The sequence below is a fragment of the Lineus longissimus genome, chromosome 9, assembly GCF_910592395.1.
Source record: "Lineus longissimus chromosome 9, tnLinLong1.2, whole genome shotgun sequence".
Taxonomy (NCBI): Eukaryota; Metazoa; Nemertea; class Pilidiophora; order Heteronemertea; family Lineidae; genus Lineus; species Lineus longissimus.
Window position 1 is genome coordinate 8,719,199 of NC_088316.1, and position 17,908 is coordinate 8,737,106.

At 41.0% G+C, this 17,908-nt stretch overlaps 1 protein-coding gene across 5 annotated transcripts in view; it reads left to right on the top strand.

The window, feature by feature from the left end:
- LOC135493846 (centriole and centriolar satellite protein OFD1-like) overlaps positions 1-17,908 on the top strand; it is a 462,799-nt gene that overhangs the window by 225,925 nt on the left and 218,966 nt on the right. For all 5 annotated transcript variants that reach the window (XM_064781463.1, XM_064781462.1, XM_064781465.1 and 2 more), the window contains exon 13: positions 15,256-15,299. In XM_064781463.1, the coding sequence (XP_064637533.1) occupies positions 15,256-15,299 (44 nt within the window). The remainder of the gene's footprint in view (positions 1-15,255; positions 15,300-17,908) is intronic.

Here is a 17,908-nt window from a genome sequence, read left to right on the forward strand (position 1 = left end):
CTGTAATACATGTACATTATGTATCATTACATTACAAATCAACCTGTTCAATCACTTGAGCTCGCAGTCTTGATCTTGTCATCATGCTGTCAGCAAGTTGATGCTGGGCATCGGAATGGCTGTCAACTCTATCTCTGCTCAAATGACCACATTTCTGTTGGCAAGCAAGCCGGGAGAAATAGCTTGAGACCTGCTGTGTTGTTAACCACTCATCTTGTGGAAAGCGGCCTTTTATCTTCTTGGCTGAAAGTAAACAGCAGAGAGAATATCATACACTGGTATGCTATAATGTCGTCTTATGAAAAACAATGACTGGGTAGGCTAGGACTAGGAGTAGCCTTACGGTAGGCCTACCTGCTGTTGTTGATGCCACACTTTTTCCGCCTCCACCGCCTCCTTGTGGCCTGAATCGCAGTCTTTACATATTGCTGCAATGTAAAAGATCAAGATGTCAAGAACTACCCTAGGCTAGACTGATGCGATACATAGAACTGGAAAGGCCTCCGAGACCTAGGCCTACATGTATGTAGTATCAGTCACGCTAAGTTTGATTGTTGAAATGAAACAATCAGAGATCGGAGCCAACCTACCTGATCCAATTGGCAGCAAAACATTCCAAATCTGGTTTATCTCCTTTGAGACTAGCGCTGGAATGGCACGGTCTTTACATGGCACGCGTTTCGAAGATACCGAATGGAGGGGGTGCTGGCATTTACGGGATGGCTTCCAGTCAAGGCCCAGTTTATATCAGTGGGAGGGCAGATTGTGGGTAGGACATCACCAAACAAACCTGCACGCAGGGCGATCAGCTCCCATTCGGCCTTTGGACCTTGCACATGTGTGAGAAGGGGATCAACTTTCAGAGAAGTTGTCTGTGTATATCCTTCTTACACTTCTTCAGAACAACACAACCAGCCTCGCCTGGATACTTCCGTATCAAGCCACATCTCAATGCAGGGAAGATGCCTGAAAACCCGCAGTTAATGGGCTTTGGGCCCTGTTTTTCAGTCATTTCTAACAGAACTGTCAAAACTCTTCATTCATGCATGCACTTTTTTTCTTTCTTTTGCATTTACAAGTAAACTTGTAAAGACCAGTTCCGGAGCTGCCGTACAGGTCTGGTTGAACTATAAAAAATGAGTATAGGGCCTACCCTAAGTAGAAGGGTTGTTGAGGGTGGGTAGGGGGTGCCTGGGGGCAAACATATGTCTTTTGATGACTTTAACTGAGGGAATGACGGCACTTGCTCGTATCACAGGGGTTTATGCCCATTTCCTGTGTAACTGAAAAACCACTAAAAACCAGGGGTGTTCATGACCCTCAGTAAAAGAAAGGAAAGTACCGCACAAAGTTTTGATTGTTCTAATTGAAAGATTAACACTTCATGTCACTTATGATAAAAGATTATTTTCCCAAACCCTGTGGCAGTTGAGAAAACCCAAAATATGTTCAACTAATTTTTTGGGCCCTAAGGGACAGGGCAACTTTAAGGGCCATGATACCTTTAATCCCAAAATGATATGAAGCCCATTTTTTTTCAGAATCAGGCTAATGACCTATACTTCAAAACCCCTGAAAAAAATATGTTGTAAATTAGCTGGGGCAGGTGCAAAAAATTGAGAAATGTGGTAGATTTTTGGTTAAAAAATCTCACTTTTTTAAAGGGGAAATGAACAAAACAGAATTTGACCCCTAAAACCGGACCAGTGTGTTTTTTTGCCGAAAGGCTTTACCTGCCCACACCCTACCCTAAGACCAAACTTTGGGGCAAATATAAGCCAGATCCGTGATCCAGTGGGTTATCACCTCCTTTTGGTTTTTGCATGGTCCACTCATGCAATGACACTTAAAAAATCAATTGTGGTCTTGTCTCTATTGACACTACATTTTGGGTCAATATAGTGAAAAATTTGAATGTGCTCAAATCACTCTAATTCATTTAGAATATTGTATTGCTGATGATTTAAGGTCAAAACAAGCTAAAATAATGAGAAAAAAACTTAATTTGACCCAAATAAGAGTCAACCTAACCCCGGTCTAAGTTCGGTTTCATTTTTACAAGTCTTGTTGTGTTGCCATTCATTTTGTAATTTCTTTGAAACTACTTAGGCCTTGATTCTGAAAGTTGTGCCCTAAGCAGCAAAGATATTCCTAAATCACATCCTAAATTTTCAGCTCCATAGCTTGCATATTCTGGCCAGGGCAGGTCTTTGAATTTGGTGCTGTTGGCTGCAAAAGCATGACTTTTTGTCGATTTTGTCCTCTTTCGTCGCTTTGGCACAGTTGTACCACTCTTTGAAATGTCTCTCATTTCTCCAGAAATGTCCAGATATGACTTTCCTTTGTTGGAGAGTTGTGGGATGTCATCTACATTAGTTTGAAAAAAATCTCAAAATGTTAACCCCTGAAATGTACCTTCATTGAGACAAGACCACTAATGAATATTCATAGGTTGGAGGGTCGAGGCCTATCAATTAGACGAGTGCATGTTTTTTACTCTCAAGTACATATTTGGAGAGGTATTGAAAAAATATTTGCTGCGGCAAGTCTACAGGTATAAAGAAATTATTTGATGAAAAAATTAATTTCGAATTTTGCTAATTGGGTAATAGGGGGCGTGTTTTGAGTTTTTTCTGCCAGTTGGCTGAAAACAGTGGAAATATCAAAGTCTGTCTAATTTGTCGATTATAAAAAAATTTCCGTGGTCAATCACCAATTTCCATCGCACCAGTTACTCGCAAGACTAACCCGTATATCATATCCGAATTTCAGTTTCACTACTTGACGCGTTCTTTGATGCGTCGCGGTCAAACATTGACAATTTAACTGCTAAAAGGCTTAAAAAATCAATTGTGGTCTTGTCTCAGGGAAGGAGGACATGCTCATTGAAATATGGGAAAGTTGCACCTTTTTGTGGGATGTAACATCGAAGCAGTACAAAGATAAGAATAGAAAGAAGTCTGCCCTGGAAGATATTGCGACTAAAGCCAGCCTTTCTCCAGCCGGAATGGAGTCCCTAAGATGGGTGTCTTCCTTTCTTATTAGGGGCTCCACTTTCTGCAGCAGCTCCTCAAATGCCTTTACATCCATGCGGAGAAAGTTCTTATATGAGGGCTTGTCCCCCAGTCTCAACTCCTTCAGGAGACAGTGATAGGCCCCATGCTGCTCCCTCAAGATGATCCAAGGCCTTGTCCACACTCATTTTACTTCATCATTGCGTCTTCTCTTCCGCCTGTCAACCACCAGCATCAAAATTGCAGCGGAAGCCCTGACAAGGCATCTTCTCCTCTTGGAATTTTCCATTCTTATGATTTTCCCTCCAAAAACTGCCCTCCAAATCAATATTCCCGCTTATTTTTCGGCAACATCTCGGTATCATGTTGGCCAAATGTTACCCATTTGTTACCAAGTGTACACAGGGCCAAAATTTATGTTGCCCAGGTGAGTTACCGTACCTGGTCAACATGTTGCTCAACATGTTACCGAAAATGTTGACAGTGTACACAGGGCTTAAATCATGAAGGGGTTTAACCAATTCTTGGAGGCGTGGCAAATAGAGACTGAGAAATCCAACAGCTCCGATAAACCGTTTGACCTGTTTTGGGGTCCGAGGCTGTGGCATGTTACGAATCGCTGAACATTTATCGTTCATAGCCTGCACCTGAACTACACCTTCAGCATTGATGCTGATTATGTGGCCAACAAATGTGACTCGTTGTCGAAACAGTTTACACTTTTGTGTAGATAATTTGAGTCTATGCTTTTTCAATGCCAAGAATATGCTTTCTAAATGCCTTGCATGTTCTGCATTACTTTCACTGAACACCAATAAATCATCATGAATGAGAATGACAAATGTGTCCGAATCAGGAATTTCAGCAAGGATTAAGTGCATTTTTCAGCAAAGATACCACTTGATACAGTGAGACCCATTGATAATCTACGATACATGTGATTGGGAGAGTCAGGATAAGGACAAATGCCAGTGTAAGATTGAGATTTTTCCGAGAGGGGCAGACTGTGAAAAGCGCTTTTGAGATCAATTACTGACAAAACTTTACAGTTTGAACGACCTAAACGAGCTAGAACACTTTGTAGGCTGACAAAATTTTGATTGACAGTTTTGCAACGACTATTCAAATACCTGAAATCACTGACTATCCTCTTGTCAGTTGTACCCTTTTTGCCAATCAGCATGACCGGGCTGCTGTGGGCAGAACAGCCTTTCTTCAAGATACCAAGATTTACCAGCTTATGAACTCTTTGTCATTTTACTTGCGATTTTCCTCTGGGATAGGATACGGGCGGACGAAAAATGGACTGTCATCCTTCAATTGGATGTCCACTTCAAAATTGGGGCACGTGCCAATTTCGCCTTGCAGCGAGATTTGCTGCTCAATTATATCCTGGGGTGACAACTTGGAGATGGGATCATCAATATCCAGGTGAGGGTACCTAAGCAGATTTTTATAATGAAGGTCAGATACGCACTGTTCGCGTGTGACCCTATTATTCAAAGAGCCACGAGGGACTAAGTGGGTGGCATGAATATGATCTGACAAATCAGTAAACGCAACAGGACGATTATCACGGAAAGTGACATTTTTCCTGGAATTGTTCGTAAACCGGAGAATGGCTGCACTTTTCCTGAGCTTTACCAACATGTATGATGGACAATATTTGCTGAACTGCTCGGTAGGCTGCAGCAAAACCTCAGTATGCTTGAGCAACTTAGGAACTTTGCCTTTGACTACAATACTCCTAGTCTGACCTGGTCTCAAAGTGACTGTCTGTACAGGGGTGAACTGGATACGCCTGGGTCTGACCGTTAAGGTACTGGTTGAAAAGTCAAGTGTACCATTCAATTCTGACAGGGTCCGAGCACCCAAAAGCAAATCTGGTCCAGTAAGGTTGTCTGCAATAACAGCATGAATGCGGAGCTTATGACCTTGTATAAGAAGCTCAATGTTTATAGCCTTTGTGGCATGCAAAAATTCACCATTTCCTATGCGAAAATGTATCGGATCGATGTCAATCTGGGGCAACTTGGAAAGATGAGGAGACTTGTTGACAGATGAACCAGAAACCAAAGTGCGTGTTGCACCTGAATCAACAACTATTACTAATCCCTGCCTATTTGGGAGGTAACCTTTTACATAATTTTGTGTAGTGAGCTTAAGATCAATTGGCTCCGGGCCCAAGTATTCAGACTCATGGGATGAAGAGTGTACAGGAGTACTATTAACATTGTTACAACTAGGGGGCGACACAATATGGCCTGTTGACCGTCCCCTATCTAAAAATGCGACTGGTAACTAGTATAGTTGGTGTGTTGTTGTCCTTGATTGCATAAGGGTCCCAGTAGTTTTGCTGGTGATATGGCGGCTGCTCAGACGGGCTATATGTAGGCTGGTGCTGATAGTTGTAGCTTGGTTGACGGGGTCTTGGGCTGCGTGGTGCATCTGTGTCTTGGCTTTGAATAGCTGTCTGGGCCTGCGGTGGCGAAGCCTTATCCATCTTCAGGTCTTCCAACTTGGACAGGATTGCGTGGAGGACGTGGTCCGTGGCACTGGCAGTGTGAACTTCGTCCGCTGCTGTGGAGAAATGTACGCGCTGTGGTGTGATGTCAAGGAACCTCTGCGCACATTCGGCGATGGCGTTTAAATCATTGTCAGCATCGATTGCCATGATAACAGCTTTCTGACAATCAGGAGGCAAGGTTTGTAGAAGTTTGTTCTTAATCTGGTTGTCGTCATAGCCAATACAGAGTGCAGCCAGCCTAATTTTACTTAGGTGCTGTTGCGCGGTCTGGTTTGCGGTGTAAGTAATGGATTCAAACTGCTGTACATTGGCAAAGTGGGAGTGCTTAGGGGAAAACCTACTCAGAAATTGTGCCTTGAGGTCAGGCAAGTCCTCAAATTCTTGGTCTTCGGCCGAAAGGCGAGCATGTTTAGAGAGGCGACACTTGAGAAGGCGCACAACATTGTTCAGAGCGTCGTCATCACCCGGTTCATGCAGGTTATGCGCCTGAAGATAGTCATGGAATGACAGCCACCAAGATGTGGCGAGTTCATGGCTTAATACTTCACCATCAAAGTATGGAGGCAATAAATCAGTGGGGCGCAACGCCGTTTTGGTCTATGTTGTTAAGCTATGATCATGGGAAAAAGAAAATTCTCTATTGAAGGATGGGGGTGATGGTACTGTTCAGTTGGCTGGAAGAAAAATGTTGAAATGGCGGTGAAAAGTTAGTTACAGCAGGATGTTGCATGTACTGTAATGGGCAGAAAAGTTAGTTACAATACATTGCAATGGCGAGGGGCTAAGGGGCTGTCTTGGTGAACTGAAAACAGGGCAAGAAATGTTATCACAGCATGGTAATAATAAGGCAAATCAACAATCACATGTTAGTCTATAAAGGAAGAGTTGACCCATAGTCTCTGCTGGAATGTCACTTGGTGATGTCACGATAACTAACAGTCGGCAAAGTTTTGAATGAAGATGAAGAAACACACACAGTCTTGAACACGGAGGAGACGCAGTCTTGGATGAAGAGTACGAGGAGACACAGTCGTGGATGATGATCACGAGAAAACAGACGAAGTCATGGAGAATACTTGCGACTGGCATATCATGGTACGTCGTGTAGACATCAGGGTCCGCTGATAGACAGATAGTGACGGCTGTCAAAACGATTTCACAGTGTCTCGGAACGGGGATCACAAAGTTGAATCCACGGCGGTGAAACACATTTGCGTGCAGATTTGCATAGGAATTAGTCACAGTAGAGCCAATCAGAGGCGGTGATCACAATCACGTGGTGCTGTGACGTACAACAGTCCATCGAGCAAGGCGCTCAATATGGCGTCAGGAAATCGACACGACCAGTTTCCAAAATGATGAGTTCGGGACGAAATTGGTGTTATACAACCTGGCGGCTTGTTGAAGTTGAAAATTCGTTCTACAGTAGATAGTAGGCCGTTTTCTGATGTTCCGCTTGAATATATGTGCCATTAGAGGGTAATTCTAAGGCATCTAGAGTGATGGAATATCCGAAAGTCGGAAGATAGCACGTGCGAGAGGAAAGTCCCGATCGGAGAAAAGTTATTATCGTATCCGTGAGGAAAAGCCGGTTCTCCACCATGTCATGTTGGGATCGTACATCATAAATGGAGCTGACGAATCACATTCTTTTATATAGTTTATTCACCACAAGAATCCAAACAGCGGTGCACTTCACGACAAAGGTTGGACGACCAGCAAGATAACTCCGAAACTCAAGGGAAACTCAAGCGTGGCCTATACAGACCGAGGTCCGCGCACTTCTGATGGCTTGACCCAGTTTATACCTTGACCAGCATCCTTCCACGTGGTCACGTGACGGAGGGTCCTAATGCTGAGGCTCCTCATGGAGGGGTCTAAACTATACATAACATCAGGCTGCCACAGAAAATGGTGCCTGTTTTGAATTTGGGCCTGATTCGGCTGTTTTGCACTCCGAAGGCACAAGGTTTTATATTGCCAAAAAGGGTAAATTGTATTTCTTGAACAAGGTTGCTGAGAATAAGGTATCAAAGAGTTTGAAAGATTGGCACGAGGTCCTAGGCCATTGTAACACAAAAGATGTTCTGAAACTAGAAATTATTGTTGATGGTGTGGTCATTACAGATAGATCTGAATTTGAGTGTGGTGTTTGTGTAACAAGTGAACGATTGCTCAGCTCTCTCTGCAATAAGACAAAGGAAAGGCTAATTGAAACGGAGCGGCATGAAATGTGACACAAGATAATTTATTCCGAATAGTGAACAAACATATAGTACAAAGTATAACCAGTATACTAAACCGGCAAAGCTGGTTGGCCTAAGCCTGATAATCTTCGAAAGAAAAACTATAAAAACAGCTGACGTGACGTGAAGCAATAAAATGTAAACAAACCGGGGAATCCCGTGATTCCCATAACAATGCTGATTCCCATTTCCTAGAAAACCCAAATAAGGAACAAACGCCCACTGGGCAGCCAATCAGCATGCCCATTACACCACGCCCCCGTCACGCCCCACGCTCCGCCAATCAGAGCGTCGCCGGATGACAACAATAACAGACGCACATGCCAGTGTTGTGAATTCAGCGCAAACTGCGTGATACAAAAAGTGAATTCACAACTTACAAAGACCATTAAATACATTGAAACTTTTCCCAATGAATATTATGCATTACTACGATAAGATAAAGTCTAAACACCATGACTTTATCTCTAGAAACAATATTTACAGGCCAAATGAAATCTGACAGATCGGCCGTCTGCTCAAACTGACATTTGACAAAACCGTCCAAAACTTTACCAAAACACATCGACACTTATAATTACAATGTTGTACATGTTCCACAGGTTCTTTTACATCGATACAAGATAATTTTAGATAGCTTACCTGCAATAAGACAAAGGAAAGACTAATTGAAACGGAGCGGCACGAAATGTGACACAAGATAATTTATTCCGAATAGTAAATAAACGTGCATGCGCGGGACGGCATCCAACGCCACCAAGCGGATGATCTCCAAACCAACCAACCAATTAAATTATTTAACAGGACCTGGTTTTTAAAAAGCACCACTAACTCGCAATAACCACTATCTCACATTTGTAAGATTAAAAAAAGTCACTGTATGGTTTGAAACAAAGTGGTAGGAACTGGAACGATGTGATCCATTCTCATTTGATTGATCAAGGTTTTGATCAATTACTGGTAGATACTTGTTTGTGTACTAGACATAGAGGCAGTGAGAAGACTGTTGTCATTATTTGGGTTGATGATATCATAGTTTCTTCTGCTTCTACTGTTGTTCTTGAGGGTGTGAAGAGAAAGCTCAAAGAAAAATTTAAACTGAAAGATATGCGGGAGATTTCATGGTTTCTAGGCATAGAATTTACTGTGGATGATAAAATTATCACAATGAGTCAAACTAGATATTTGGAAAAACTGCTTGAGAAATTTGGAATGAAAAACTGTAAACCAAAGTACACACCTTGTGATATGAATACAAATAAGATCTGTTGTGAAGATTCTGAAACCACTGACATCAGGTTGTACAGAGAAATTGTTGGAAGTCTAATTTATGTCATGACAGGCACAAGACCTGATATATGTTGTAACCAAGTTGTCACAGTTTATGTCCAATCCTACCTCTGCTCACATGACCATAGCAAAGCATGTCCTTCGGTATTTGAAAGGGACCATTGATCAAAAGTTGATTTTCAGAAAATCCAATGAACCATTGAATTTGATAGGATTCTGTGATGCAGATTGGACAAATTCTGAAGACAGGAGAAGCATCACAGGGTATGGTTTTGAACTTAGTAGTGAAGGCCCATTGACTTCGTGGAAATCCAGAAAACAAAGGACAGTTGCTTTTTCGAAATGTGAGGCAGAATACATGGCGTTATCTGCTGCAACCCAAGAGGGTATGTTCTTAAAATCATTGATGTCTGATATGTCAGGATCCAAATTTGATCAGTTTACTTTGTATTGTGATAATCAGAGTGCGATGGCTCTTGCCAAGAACCCAGTTCATCATCAGAGATCAAAGCATATAGATATTAGATATCACTTTGTGAGAGCAGAAATTCAGAGAAAGCTCATGGAAATTGTCTATGTACCTTCAGACAGAAACATTGCAGATTTGTTTACAAAGCCAATACCCAGATTGACAGTACAGAAATTTAGAGAAATTCTGATGAGCAATTGTTGAAGTCAGACAATATGTGTAGACTTCATCATCATTTGATTGATTGTACATTGTATTTGTAGGACTTGAGAGTCTATAAATGGGGATATGAAAATTTCAATATTATGTCATGCACGTCAATATTTGAAAAAAGTCCATAGATATTTGAAATAAATAAACAGTATCTGATACATTTGATTCTGAATTGACGGTATTTGAAATTATATAGAATACAGATACTAGTACATTTGAAGTGGACAATATGGGAAAATATTTGATAAATTTTGAACAAATGTTGAAAGCCAATCTCGTTAGAGCCATATGACTAAGATTTTAAAATTGTTGTATGTAAGTTGATGTTTGAATTTATTGAATTGTGTTGTATTTTAGTACATTTGTGAAAAATAATCAAAAATAAGTTGGTATTTTAATAGTTACATCTTTCAAGTTTAAATGTTCATTGAGTTAAAAATTAGAGAAGTTTATTTTATTGTGATAAACCTTTTTACAGGCAAAAGTCAAAATGTTTAGATTACTGTGATAAATGATTAAATATAATTTATAGGCACAGTTTTAGTGGGGGTGTTAAGATGTAAACTTTGAGCTACAGGCCTTTTTCCTCAGATCCATAAAACACACCTTTGAGAGAGAAATATTATCAACACGCCAACGGCTTGGCATCATAACATGCCTCTAAAAAATTGGAAAGTATTAGGAATATAGCAAAAACTGGTGACCAAAAGCACTTCTAAATGTTGACTATATCGGGGGTTATTGCAAATACTCTTAAAATATTTTTAAAAGGCTTTCGACTCTCTAGAATTTAGCTTCATTGACAAAAGTGTAAATTATCTAGGACTTTGAGAAAACATAAGGAAATGGATTAATATATTCTACACTGATATAGAAAGCTGTAAACTAAATAATGAATTTTGCTGAAACAGATTTAACACAAAAATAGGGGTTAGACAGGGGACCCCCTGTCACCCTATCTATTTATAATAGCAACTGAAATTTTGTCAAGGGCGATCATGAAACACGAATACGTCAAAGGGATAACAGTGGACGACGGTGAATATAAGAAGACACGGTAGTGTGGAAAGCTAGCCTCAACAAAATTCTATGTAGATCTACAAAAAAACTGGTGTTATTTCATACTTTCTTTCTGATATTGTTCATCTTGATCGAGACAGTATCTTCCTATTCTATTTTTAAAAATCTCAGATAATTCATCATGGCTCAGAAATTCCACTGCATCAAACTGTGTATAATATATACCGTGTACATGGCAGAATAATCGAAACTTTGTCAGACAACTCTCAAACTTCACCAGATCATCATTATTTCCTCTAAAACAACTTTTACTCACTTCAAAGATGCTATCTTCACAAAATGTGTATACAGTGACAACCATTTACTTTGGGATTAGCCATTATAGTGGGGTCCAATCGAGTAACACCGAATAGAAAAGTGAGAGCTTACTGTTTGGGGATTCCCCTTAGGTAGTTGTAAAACCCGGAATTGGTGCCCAGTAGAACAGGCGGAACACAGTATGTTGTATGGTGTGGCGAGATCAGGCCAAAATCATGTAAAAAACTAAACAAAAAAAACTGAAAGAACTAACATTTTGATAGAAAATGCTGACAAGTTGGAACTTTTCAGCTCTCTAACAGAGAGGTGAGCTTATCTTATGGCGCAGCGTCTGTCATTGGTCATCGTCCGTTAGCAGGCATGTTTTGTAACTACTAGAGCTATCAAACCTAAAACTTAGTATGAATGAATGAAATTTACACTTATACCTGAAAATTGCCTTTTGAATATCAAGACTTGAGTTCGTTCCAAAGTTGGGCCGCCTGCACAAGGAAGCTCCTGGTAATACCTCGGGATCCTCAGAAGATATTTGTCTTCAGACCTCAGGATGTTCCTTTGTGAAATTACACCTGGAAGACCAAATTTATGTCCTGTTTGATTCCTGGTTTTGTCCCTTGGTACCTTTAAAGAGTTTCCGTGGATTATTTATTAGTGACTTTTTGGCTCACCGTAGGGGAGTCTATACAACACCGCTGTGTCCGTCGTCTGTCGTTGTATTCTGTTTCAAAAACAGTGTCATGTTTCTTAACCGCTGGGGCTATGAACTTGAAACTTTGTACAAAGGACCCCCAGGTCAGGTGACCTCTGACAATGAGTTTTGGTCCGATCTGATTCTTGACTTGGCCAAGAGGGGGCCAGATAGGGAAACCAAATAAGTGTGATATCTCTCCTATGATGGACTCGTTTTTGATAAAAATTTTATGGTATGTACTCCAAGCTAAGATGCATCACGTGATACCGATTTTGATTTTACCTATCATTCAAGGTCACAGAGTTGAAATGGCATAAATTGGTTGTTATACTTTAACTGGGGCACATTTCTTAACTGCAGTGACCATTGATATCACATTTGGTAAACATGTACGGTACCCTATAGCCAGGTGATCCCAGGGGCCGAAGTCTAGTTTGATATGATTCACTGCGACACAGGGAGCCAAATCTGAAAACCGTTAAACTCTTTCGCTTAACTCTTTCGTTACTGGCCAAACATGGAGCCGTTGATCGACAGCCCACCACAGCAAACTGATAGGCAGCAGAGCAGTAGATGCAGTAAAGCATTGATTTCTTAAAATATACAGGGCTGCCATCTTTGAATACCATATGGAACTGAAGCCGAAGTCATGACAAATCGCTTCGTAGCTTTCCGTAGGGACTTGGCCAATTTTGAGGGTCTTTGGCTCGATTGAAAAGGGGCAAAACTGAGCATGTGTGAGGGGGGTCTTAGGGGTTGTTTATAGTAATTTATCAGCTATAAAGGCTATATAATGATCCTAGATGCGTTTCGCAAGATAATAACGTGTATGGGGATACCTTTGGTTTACTGGGAAAAGTTTTATTCGCGTTTTCTATCATTCAAATACATTAAGAATACAGCTTAGATGCAAAAGAAAATTGCATTGCAGGGTGTTTTTTTGAAAAAAAGGAAACCGAGATTATTTTGTTAATTTCCTGGACATGGCTAACCCTATAACACCTTCGTGTGCTTAGCTACCAATCTCCTTCAGAGTGCCACCTATTATTAATCTATGAGCTTTCAAATGCCCGGATGAACAATGGTGGTTGCAGTCGAAGTTTTTGAGATATTTGACGATTAAGTTTTGTTTCTCTTCAAGCTAGCAAATACAGGTTGGACATTTGAATTGCTGAAATGGATCGTTTGTTTGATTCCGATTTGGATGTACCCTATCAAATAGGAAATTGCATCTTCTTTCAAATAAACGGGACTTGTAATACATTATTTGGAAGTTCACCTATGTGATTTTGTGAAAAACTGGATCCACCGCAAAAAAAGTGATTTCCAGGTAAAATTACGTCAGGGCCTAGGGGGTTCCGCAGGGCAGTGTGCTTGGGCCGCTTTTTTTCTCTTGTTACACTCAGTCACTAGTAGCGATCCTAAACGACCATGACCTTACCTCCCACTTGCAGATGACACTCAAAACTGGCGTGCGTTCCAGCTCACTCCCACGTCATCATTGCCAAGTGTCATGATCAGGGTGGAGGCATGTCTTGGCGAGGTCCGCAAGTGGATGAATGAAAACAAACTTAAATTAAATGACCTGAAGACTGAGTTTCTTCTACTCATGTCCCCTTCTCAGGATCAAATGCGACCAAGTGATATTGTACTGCACATGGGCAATGCTGAAATTCTGCCGTCCAAAAAAACTCGCAATCTAGGTTTTATCTTTGACAACACAATGACTTTTCATGATCGAATATCAAGTGTTGTATCCGCAGGTTATTTCCACTAACACAAAATTGCCTCCATGAAAAAATATCTCCCTGCCGGACTTTAGTTACCTTAACCCATGCTTTTATTACATCTAAATTGGACTTTTGCAATTCATTGTACTTTGGTTTGCCAGATTATGAACTCTACCGCCTGCAGAAAATTCAAAATCAAACTGCACGACTGGTTACCAACACCAAGAGAAGAGACCATATAACTCCTGTCCTTCGTCAACTTCACTGGCTACCAGTTCATGCTAGAACTCATTTTAAACTTAACCTTTGCTTACAGAGCTGTGTATGACGGTGGCCCTGCCTATCTTCGGCTGCCGCTTCTTTCGACCCAGAGAACAACCAGGGCAGGAGCGGCACCGAGACTTACTCAATGTTAGTCCAAGAAGAAGACAGCCAGAGATAGGGCATATAGTGTCAGCGCTCCACAGCTCTGGAACAAATTGCCAGAAAAAATAAGATTGTCCAAAACAATGGCAACTATTAAAAAATGTTTAAAGATGCACCCTTTTACCTATATTTCCACTAGATAGTGTTTTATTCAATGTGTTTTATAATTAGATTGTTTTATGTCTATGTATGTATTGTAAAGTGCCGCTAACAATTTAATTTAAAGCGGCGCTATATAAGTTATTTTATTATCATTATTATATTATTAATAAGCACTAGCGCTGGCAGTGGCTCTAGGTGTTGTAGGGCTAAATATTTCGGACATTGGCAACCACCATTTGTTACTCATTGACATCATCACGTAATAAATGGTGGTTGCCAATTTCCCAAATATTAAGCCATGGCCTGAAAATTAACAAATTAATCTCAGTTTCTTTTTTTTGAAACACCCTGTATTGGGATTTTTTTCACGTTTTGTGAATCTGTGAATTTTGGCAATTTTTTTGCTGAAACCCCCAAAAATCCAACTTTGCTCATTTTAATTTTTTTTGTTCTGAATAATGCACAACAACCATGGCAATCAATAGCATGCATGTTTTTGACCACTAACCTAATGGTAATTGCCCCATTGGAGGTTTTGTTTGAAAAAAATCAGTTGAAATAGTGTCACAGAATATGTTGATTGTGTCATGTGACCTAATTTGCATAAATTTGCATATTTTCCTAATTAGAAATTAAAGTTTAGTTAATTGGTTATTAGTTGCAACAAATTGTCTTTACCTCATCTGGTTATGGAGCACAAGGCTTGAGAAAAAAAGCTCCAATGATCACTTAATTTTGCTCAGGACAGGACTGGCACATACCTGCAGTAAGAAAAGGGTTAACTATTGTCGATTGCCACTGATCTGATATCATGGGTACATCTAATTTTCGAGGTCACAGTCTAGGTTAAATGGTTAAATTTCCATTTGGCTATATACTATAGCATGCTTATTAACCAGCATGAATCCATAACCGCCAAATATCTATACAGTGAGCACAATAGCCCATGGCCTTTTCATTCTTGGTTTAGTTGGTCAAGTACGATAGAATTGTCTGTCTGCACATCGGGGTGCTTGTATTCATGTACACGATAACTATGTTGACTGTTGTTTTCACTGCGTCTTTACGGTAAGTAATTGGAACATTCAAATTACAATAAAGAGATTTTTAAAATGTTTATGGCTGTACTGGGCGCAAATAGTTGCTGTCCTCATTGTGTTTATTTGTGCTTCTTATTTTCAAGTAAAAAATCCTTGCAATTTCTTCCAGGCGATTAGCAGAAGTCAGCATTGAGAATGAGACAGAGAAAAAAAGTAAGATTTTGCTTAGTTAACCCTTTATCTCCCAGAACGCCCCAAGCGGGAAATCCCAGAATGCCCAAAACCGCCCGAGATCGGCACTCATTTTAAAATTGCTTGGACTACACGCCATGACTTTGGAATCCCAGGAAAACCCCTGGCCTTGTTCTGGCATGTGCCAAGTTTGCAATGGAGCCCAAAATATATATTTGTTCCTGTGGAAGTTTTTGGAAAAAAAAAAGATTTTCCCTGATATTTTGAGAAAAAAAAATTGATGCTCGTTCGGCAGTGATGTTGAGTGATATTCAGGGACTATAGTTCGAGTGAATTTGATGGATTTGATGCTGATACTATTAAGGAAACTAAGCGGTGTAAAAAGTCGTGGCTTGCTAGTGTATTTGATAACACTGATGATGATGGGAGTGAGTTGGAACTTTTCATGTTTTTGACAATTATTCTCACTTAGGTCATTCAGGCGTGACTTTGGACTGAATTGACCTCTTCTGTAGTAGTGTCATTATGAAGACACTTCAATTCTAAACAAAACAAAATCAGTAAAAGTTGTTGATACATAAATTGAACGGTTTTTCTGTAATTTCCTTTTTTCTGACACATGTTGTGTTTGGCACTAAAACAATGGCGATTATGTAAATTGGTTGGTATTTCAGGAGGGCTTTCTGCCTATGCCCCCGGCCAATAAAGGGTTAATGTTCAATGATGCCTTCCCATACAATGCAAAGCAAGCCTGTTGGATTTTCTTGTGGAGGGGGAGGGGTATCAGTCATAGTTGGAGGATTGCCTCTTCCATTGAATAGTGACCAACTGTATTGGGTTAGATATACTCTAAAACCTTGTTTTTATGGGTACAAGTGTCCACCTCATTAAAATCTTGCATGACCGGCCCACTCATTTCACATGCATGGTGTCTTTACAATGGGACCTTACCATGATTGGCTAAGGTCGGGTTCTCGATGAATGTCTGAAGGAACTTCGCTCAGTCGCTTATCAGGTCATGAAATCGACATGTAGTCTTGATTTGAAATTGATCCCATTGGGTGAGAAGGCCTATTGCAACCCGCGGTTTTATACCGGGTGGCTCCAAAAATTAATCGGTGGATTGATTTATTGGGATTGGAAGGTTTGGGGCGAGATCTGGGATAAATGCGAGTTTTAGGAAATCCTAAGACTAACGTTACCGTAAGCGCTTGTAGTATGGACTTGTCATGTAAGAGTGCTTTCACGAGAGGTTAAGAACTGGCTCCGATAACACAATCCCTAGCGTTAACACCACCTTTTACACTAAAAATGCACATGGAAACCTGTGTTAACGTTAGCGAATGCTAGGCTTACGGTGCCAGTTCCGAACATAAGAATTACTCCAGAGTTCCACAGGTTTTGGATAGGGTAATTGTCGAAAAATCAAGTAAACAAGATTCTCCTTTCATAGTCATTTATTCTACTTGAATACTTACTTATCACAATTAAGATTGCTGTTTCCACTATTTATCCATAGATTACGAGAACAATTCTGAAACAATAATTAAGGACTCCTGCAGTAGTTACCCCCAAATCGTAAACGGACTCTTTAAGTTTTACATGTCATAATGCTCAACGTCCAAATGATAAGAGTTCAGTCCATATTAATTTCGTCCCTTTCAACCTGTACGAATTCCAGACCCGGTTCCTCCTCTTCCTCATCCTCCTCAAGGTTGGGGAATGGCCCAGCTTCAATAGGGACCGGTCGCAATGCCATCTCAAAACCTTTTTCAATCACGGCCCCATCAACAGCAGCCCAAGCCTCACTTACAATGGTGACAACATCCATCAGCTGAATTGGTTCGCATCGGCCCTCTCTATCCTTTTTCCATGCTTTCCACCTCTTGCGCATATGGTTCTTGAGGGATCTCATGACAGTCAGGTCCAGGGGTTGGACAAGTGATGTACAACTGGCGGGAATGAAATCGAGGATTCCCCCAAGGTTCATAGTTTGCACACCGAAATTTTCCGTTCGATGAACCCGGTACCGATCTACCAGTAACAAAAACTGTTCAGCCTCTTCTGCGGTTAGATACGGTTGGAAGGCGTGTTCAAACCAGTGTTCTGCTGTCTCCTCCTTCATCCAACCTGTTGCTGATGAAGTTATGACCACGTTTTCTGGTAGCTCTTGGTCCGCCAAGGCTGCAAGCTGCCTGACGAATCCTTTATTTGGGAAAGTCACGTGAGCCGCCACTTTTCCGCCGGTTGCAGTGATTGCAAGAGTAACTGTACATCCAAGTTTGGTGTTGGACCTTGAGGTGCGGATGTCCACGGACTTTGCTCCCTTTATGCTGCATGTGTACGTTGGTCGTAGCTCAAACAAGGCAAACGTTTGATCCATGTTAAAGAGAAGTCTCATCGGAATTTCAAATCGGTCGATCGTGTCCGTGACGTTGTCTCTGAACACTTGCGCACGATTGGCGGCATCAGCTGGGAGGGTGGTCGTATCTTTGTTAGCTTTCCGGAATGAAATTTTCTTCCGGTCCATAAAGTTCGCCACCCAGCCGTTCGAAGCGTGGAATTCGTGCATGACTGGTTGAGTCCGGATGAAATCTTGTCTATCGTCAGCGGGTAACGCGTGCCACCTG